Raw genomic sequence first — 7,983 nt, forward strand, 5'->3', positions numbered from 1 at the left:
TTCTCATTAATCCTGAAAACTTCTAAGTGGGCATTTGGACATAAGAATTGTAAAATTTCGGAAAAAAGTAAAAAAAAAATTCAAGCGAAAATGATATTTGAAAATTAGAGTTGTCTTTGGACATGAATATAATTTTGGATTGTTTTTGAAGTTTTGTGAGTGATCTGAGTGAAAATTTTGAAATTTTTTTTTTTTAAAAAATTCTAAAATTTATTTTCAAGTAAAAATTTAAAAATTTATGAACAAACACTGATTTGGAATTTTTTTTTTTTCTTATGTCCAAAGGAGCTCTAAAAAGAGTGTAAAATTTCACCCTCCCATTATTCCTCATCATGATATCGGCATTTCGAAACACTTGTACTGTTTTCTCTCACTACGTGTTAAACCCTAAACCCTACCTCCCTCTCCTTCTCATTTCCACCCAAAATTTCTCCGTTCCCAATTGCACCTTAACATCTTCTAGTCCTTCACTCTGTAATAAAGCTCGCTGTTGCTCGACATTTCTTACTAATTCAATGGCGGCTGGTGATTTGTCCAATCCTTCGTCAGAGAAATTGGAGAAACAGTTCGAGGACTTTAGGCATCATTTAGAGGAGTCGGGGAATCTACGGGAGAGAATACGAGCAGTGGCGACGGAGATTGAGTCGGTTACTCGGATCATATATGCTAGCCTCCTTCTCGTTCATCAGTCTCGCCCTGTTGCTGGTATTAAAAAAATTAGTACTCACTTTCTCCGTTCTAGTTTGTATAAAAATCTTTTCATTTTATTCGTTTTGAAATGGTTGATGCGATTTGTTTCCAAGTAACTTTCACGAATTTCATTAATTATACTATTGCGCCTTTATTTATTTGAAAATAATTTACCTTTAAACTTTCTGTTTTGCCTGGCTTTAGAAATCTCATGTTGGGGATAATGGGAGGGTTTCTTTTACTCTGTGTTTAGAAGTTTGGAAGTGATATCTTCCTTTATATAAGTGAAACACCGCCCACATAAATTGAAGCGGAGGGAGTACTAGTTTTACACTTTGATGCAACATCTTCCATTATAATAAAATAAGTCAAATAAACATCTTAGGCCTCGTCTCCTGTCAAATAATGTCATGTGAAATTGAATACGGAGAGTAGGGAGTATCATTTTTCGCCTTTCCTGCTCTTATATAGAGAACATGTTCTTGAGGGGTGGTGTGAGTTGAATTATATGTGTGCTGCATTTGTTTTTGCTATAAAATTCAGGCTTTATCTAGTTTTCTTGCCGTTGTTAATAGTAATATAGATATTTCTTTTTGTTAAGTTATTATTAGCCTAAATATTGTTCCATTCACTATGTTGCAATAGAGGTTCTAGAGAAGGCTAAGGCTCAGATCGGAGAGCTGAAGGAACTTTACAGCCGGCTTTCAGAAATCGTACGTGAATGCCCTGGTCAGTATTTCCGGTGAGTGATACTTGGTGATATTTCCTTCTTTTCTTTGTTTTTCAGTTTAAGATGGTTTTATGGTTGTCTTTTGGCCACCGTGATTGTCCATTTTTGGTGTATTAGGTATCATGGTGATTGGAAGAGTGAAACACAAACTGCGGTCTCGTTGCTTGCTTTTATGCATTGGTTAGAGACTGGGACTCTTGTTCTGCACAATGAAGTTGAGGAGAAACTTGGCTGTAAGTTTTCTTCTCTGTTTACAATATTTTCCTTTTAGGCAAAATGTATTAGTAATTTTATCATGACATAATTATTGAATACTCTGCACACTGCATCGGCTGCAGCATTTTTTCTTGTGTTGTGTTTTTCTATCTGTTCTCCTCCTATTTCGAGTGCCAATATTTCTTATGAATCGGCAATTCTTTTTTTAGCCATGGCTCGCCCATGAAGCTACAAATTTCTATTTATCTCTCCTATCTTATAATTTACTTTCTTCCTCAATCAAATGTGAATTTTAGCGGTATAGTTGTGAGCAATTAAAGTTTAAATAGTGAATGCTGATGAGGAAATTTCAACTTCAACCTCAAAGATGAAAAGCAGGTTGTCAAATCCGTTCTTGGTTGGCCTTTATAAGCTAATAGCTTTTTACCATTTGCAGCAACTGGATTTTTATGAGTTAATTTCTTGATCTTTCTCATGTACATAGCTGTCTTGACCTCATATCTTTTTCCAAGTTGAGGTAGCAAAAAGGGAAGATCATGGCTCACTCATCCTTGCATGGTAGTGCTTGGAGTTGCCTTTCTTTGCACCTTTCTATAGTTCTTGGATGATTATCACCTTCCTTTTTGTGTTGAAATCTCTGAAAAGCAAGAATAATCGCTTTACATTGCTGTTTCTGCTGAAAATTTCTTCCATGCATTTTTAGGTGAAAAGGCTCTTAGATATTCAAAGTGAACATCATGTATATTTCTATTAGTTTTTACCTAAGTGTTTTAGCTGCAGAAAATCTTTGAAGTTATTAACTTTTAATACTTGTATACTTTGTAGTGACACCAACAGAATTTGGACTTGATATTGAAGACTATCTTATTGGTGAGTAACCCTGAGTTTCTAAAATATCTTGGTACAAAACTTGCTCTTATTCTTGTTTTGATTGGTAAACTTGGTGTTATTCTATTGTAAATGTTTCAAGGATGATAAGAAGAGTAGAAGACATTTGGCTCTGTTGGTTTGAGGCTCTAGTCCTCCACATCTTTAAGGAATTCATTTTGCATATGCAGTCAGTGTTGTTTCTAGAGCAGGACCTTATATGTGAAACCATAAACCCTGCTTTTAAATGATTTATGCTTGTAAGGTTCAAAGGCATCTTAATGCCTTCCATGCTTGCAAAAGACCACCTAATCTTCCCTTAACTTCCTATCCTTCATTTAGGAGGTCTACCTAATTCCCTTGAAAGAGACTTTAAGGTCTTGAAACTTTGTTGTGTTGCTTGATTCAATATTTTTGGAGGTACTCACAGTTTTTTTGTTTATCTGACAGGTATATGTTTTATGTCAAATGAGTTGGTAAGGACAATAAGCTAGAACTCGGAATATTTTTGTTTTTCTGCTTTACATGACTAACATAAACTCGGTAGCTATCTCTGTTGTGGTTTTGACACAAAGCTGATGTGCAAATTAACATATAATATATTTAAGGTTATTTCTGTGTTCCTTCTCATTTTGCAAAGGCTACTGATGCTATCTGTTATGGCATCTTCGTCTTTGGATTGACCAATCATGTGGTAATGATGTTGCAGCCTAGATATGTGGTGAACCAAGTGACAGCTGGGGATTATGATTGCCCGTGTAAGGTTTTGAAGTTCTTGACAGATCTCCATGCAGCATTTCGCATGCTTAATCTCAGAAATGATTTCTTGCGCAAAAAGTTTGACGGTGAGTGTGCAGTTCCATATAAATTAGATTATCTTTTCTTTTTCTTGATTTATAATAACGTCCTATATAAATTGCATATTTAGATCATTAATATCAAAGTATCTTTAGCTGAAACTTTCTCTTGTAATGGTGAAAAGAAAGCACAAAAGGAAAGGATCTTGAAATTTAAGAAACATGAGATCCGTGGAATTGTTTGAGCTCTAGGAAATGTGAAAGCACAAAGGAAAGGATCTTGAAGTTTAAGAAACATGAGATCCGTGGAATTGTTTGAGCTCTAGGAAATGTGAGATAAAAGGCGGTTGTTTGAGCGTGCGGAGAAATTGAGAAAAAAAGGTTATGTAGGGTAAATTACTTTTGGTTTAGATCAAAGCTTTGAAGGGAAACCTTGGAGCAACAGTAAAATTGTCTTCGTGTGACCTATTGGTCACTGTTTCGAGCGGTGAAATCGGCTAATAGGTTGCCTACATCACACTCCTTGCGTTGCGGAGAAATTGAGAAAAAAGGTTATGTAGGGTAAATTTCTTTTGGTTTAGATCAAAGCTTTGAAGGGGAACCTTGGAGCAACAGTAAAGTTGTCTTCGTGTGACCTATTGGTCACTGGTTCGAGCGGTGAAATCGGCTAATAGGCTGCCTACATCACACTCCTTGTGTTGCGGTCCTTCCCCAGGCCCTGCATGAACGCGAATTATTTTGTGAACCAGGCTGCCCTTTTTTTAGATCAAAGCTTTAGGACAAAGAAGAGAGAAGTGGATGAACAAAATAAAAATACTGTTGGTTAAAGAAGAAAAAGAATATCAAAAAATTGTCTGAAGTATATGTTTTTTCACTATCCAAAGAAAGGTAACAAACAGGCATATATTTTCAAAATACCAGTCAGTCCAACTTCTCCAGCTTGAGCAATAAACTAATTTTGATATAGTGGACTTCGGTTGTTTCTCTTTTAAAGAGGGTATTACTAGTAATTAGGCATTGAAGTTAGTTCTCTTCATTGATGCCATTGGCATCCAAGCGTAGTTTCCATAAGACAAGTCTTTTCAGAAATCTATGAGAGTTACGAGGTAGCAGATCTAGTGGTGAACAAATAAGTTTAATTTCCAAAGGCTACGCCATGAGAGTTCCAATGTAGCAGGCTATGCTCTGATACGATTCCACCATTTCTTTCATTGAACACTTTCATCTGAGCTATACTATAGTCTATAGACTACTGTTGCAGGGAAACCTATCAACCTACTAAGCAATGGGGGAAAATAGTTGAGCATTAAGGCATTAGTTTTCACCCTTCTTTGCTGGTCAATATCTCCTACTAATTGAATGTATATAGACCATTAGACATCAACCTACTAAGCAGCGGGGGAAAATAGTCAAGCATTAAGGCATTCGTTTCGCCCCATCAAGGTAAGAGAGATGTTGAAGCTGATTATGTTGAGCAAAGGGAGGCTCATGGGAGTGGGAGGTGGATCTGCATTGTCTTTTTCTTTCTTTTTTTGGCTGTAAGGACCCCATTGAATTCTATCTATTTTCCTAACAGTTTTTACTACCTTTCCTTGACTTTTATGTAAGGCAAGAAAGTCACCTAAGTAGAACTTTACACTAACCGAATCTAGAGGATGAAATGCATCTGCTGTCTATGCAACTTTTCATAACTTATTCATATGTTTTTTATTTTAATCAAAATCTTTTATCCAACGGGCTGCTGATTAGTGCTACTGCATATCTTGATTTTGATGTTTCTGCAAATTGACTTACTGATTCATCAATTTCTGTTGTTGCAGGAATGAAATATGACCTTAGGAAAGTTGAAGAAGTTTTCTATGATGTAAAAATCAGAGGCTTGGCTGCCAATGGAGAGTCAGCTTGAGAGAAGCAGGCCCAAGGACAATCTTGAATATTTGTGCACTGACGACCAAAATAGGATTGTCTTTGTATTTAGTTATGTTTAAAGACGGGGAGTGGCTCTGGTTCAATTTTGGTTTCTCATGTAATACGGTAGTGTACCCAATGCTGCTCTGGTACATGCTAAGTTTTAGTTGCCCTTGTAATACTCTTTCTATGTTTGCCTAAACTTTGCACTCGTACATGGGAAGTAAGGAAGAGTAACAAGTGTAGGCAGTATCTGCTAATGAAACACGAAAGAGTTGAAATCTATGCTGCTCGTTTTGTGCTGCGTCCTGCATTAAGTGTTGAACTTGCCAATGTGATCATTGTAAATTTTTTTCAAAAATTTTGTTCTCGTGTCAAAAGTAAAATATAGATTTTCTAGAACTACCATTTATATTTTGACCTCGCTAAGAAAATATTTGGTAAAATAACTTTTAAAGTTTGCTGTCATAATTCTGACATCATGCTTTAGAATTCTGGAAGCGTATCAGTGCTTTAAAATTTTGGTAGTGTGCTTAAAAATTCTGGCTAATGTGTTTGAAAATTCTGGATCGTGCTTCAAAATTTTAACAATATACTTTAATTTTTTTACAGCAGGGCCTTTTTTTAAAAATCTTTTTTAATGGGGCGAAAATTTTTTGCACTAAATAATCCTATTTGTGCAAATCTTCCGATAAGGAGACGCTGAAATTGCACGTGCAATGTAAGGCACGAGTGCAATATAATGTTGGGTTGTGTCTACCCCTCCTAGTGGGCTTTTGGTGGTAGGGACCAAATTTCATGTGCTCTACATTCCTATTTAATCAAGTGGTCTTTTCCAATTCCCTCCCCCCCCCCCCCCCCACAATCCACTCTCTCTCTCTCTCTCTCTCTCTCTCTCTCTCTCTCTCTCTCTCTCTCTCTCTCTCTCTCTCTCTCTCTCTCTCACTCACACACACACACACACACACACTAATTTCCTCTTTTTTTCTTTTGTTTAAATGTTGTAAATTATTTTGGAGTGGTAGTGTTGCGACCTCGACTCTTATGGGGTAACTGCATAAATAGCTATTTTTAGGACCTCTGTTTAAAAAATAATTGAAATTTACAAAATGTTTAAAATGTAGCCGCCTCAAACCTTAGGCTCTGCCTAAGTCTAACTTTAGATCTCAGAAGTTGAACTGAGTTTGAATGCAATTAAAATTTAAACATGAAGTCTGAAGTTACCCTTTGGCAAATGGCAACCCTAATTTTAGTTCCGAAATTCTGAAGTTCAAACTGATAGAGATCGATCTAACAATGCAGCCATCCTGATGCAAACACTACTTCCTTGTACTTGTATATATATGTTGCATCCTAAATAAAACTAATCTGTGACTAATATAATCCAAGCACATCCTATACACGTTTAAGTAAGGAACACATGAAATATAATCCTATTCTTCTCAGTTTGGCAGGTTCGAAGTTTGTCAAAAATGACTAAACTAAACTTAACTTTTAAAAACCGATTATGTTTTAAACGATGCCGTCACAAACGGCTACCTGGTGCCATTATTACTACTCTTAATGCACCTATATACTACTCTACTGTTCCAAACTTTCTTTTTTGGAGTTAACTTTGAATTTGTTCGAGTGTGACGGGATGTCAATTAATTTTCAAAGTAAGGTGGAGTTTCTATCAATCAGATAATCAGATCTCGCGCGACAATAGTTGTTAGTCCAATAATATGAGATGATTATGTCCCACTTGCATGTGGTTATTCTACCACATCATTAGAATGTTTAAGGCAACCGAAACCGGCAACTAGGTTCTTCTTGTGTGCGCGTCTCCAAGTTCGTAAAGCTATGCAAACCGAGCCCTGCACTATCATTTTGTCATATGTCCATACTCATCCCGCCGAACCTAAACTCTGATATCAGTTGTTGGGCTAAAACGGTCCCAAGATACTCGATCTTAACATGGTATGATATTGTCTGCTTTAGGCCAAACCGCACAGTTTTTTTCCCCAAAAGAACTCACACCATTAAGAAATTACTACACCTTATATGCAGGGGCGAAGCTATGTTGGCCCAAGGGTGGTCAACTGATCACTGTTCGCCGAAAAATTATACTATATATAAGGTAGAATATAATTTGTTATTGATTAAAAATAGACTTTGAACACCCTTGCATAACCCACTGCAAAGGGTGTTGATGTAATCTGTGATTTCATTCATTGATAAGAATTGAGATGTGAATTGAGAAGGAGTGAAGAGGAGGGAGAAAGAGGAACTCAAATTATATTTCTCAATCTCAGATCTTATTTACAAAATATCTGTGTATTAACAGAGTACATAACCGACTCTTTTAATATAGGTGAGAAATGACCAAACTACCCTAACTCTCTCACTAGTCTCCAATACCCCCTCAAGTCGGAGGGTGAAAAATATCCAACACTTCGAGCTTGGACATGAGGGAGTGATGTTGTGCAGTGGCAAGCCTTTTAGTGAATAAATCTGCAAGCTGTAGGGATGAAGAGATGTAATGAGGTTCAATGAGACCAGACTTTATCTTCTCTCTCACAAAATGACAATCAATCTTGAAATGTTTCGTTCGTTCATAGAATATGGGATTGTTGGCTATCTGAATTGCAACCTTATTATCACAAAATAAGTGCATAGGCGTAAGACCAGAAATACCCAACTTTGTCAACAATCCAGCGAGCCAAGTGGTTTCAGCAACTGTGGCAATCATACTTCTATATTATGCTTCAGTAGAGCTGCGACTAACTGTATGTT

General features: G+C 36.6%; 1 protein-coding gene across 1 annotated transcript; it reads left to right on the plus strand.

Annotated features, from left to right (window-relative positions):
* Positions 1 to 318: 318 nt before the first annotated feature.
* On the plus strand, positions 319 to 5,491 carry LOC107786765 (uncharacterized). The gene is made up of 7 exons (XM_016608273.2): positions 319 to 705; positions 1,336 to 1,432; positions 1,538 to 1,653; positions 2,462 to 2,506; positions 2,954 to 2,979; positions 3,213 to 3,348; positions 5,121 to 5,491. Exons 1-7 carry the CDS (start codon positions 333 to 335, stop codon positions 5,204 to 5,206), a joined length of 879 nt encoding a protein of 292 aa, XP_016463759.1. The 5' UTR covers positions 319 to 332; the 3' UTR covers positions 5,207 to 5,491.
* The last annotated feature ends 2,492 nt before the right edge of the window (positions 5,492 to 7,983 follow it).

This window comes from Nicotiana tabacum, chromosome 24 (genome assembly GCF_000715075.1).
Source record: "Nicotiana tabacum cultivar K326 chromosome 24, ASM71507v2, whole genome shotgun sequence".
NCBI classification, from domain to species: domain Eukaryota; kingdom Viridiplantae; phylum Streptophyta; class Magnoliopsida; order Solanales; family Solanaceae; genus Nicotiana; species Nicotiana tabacum.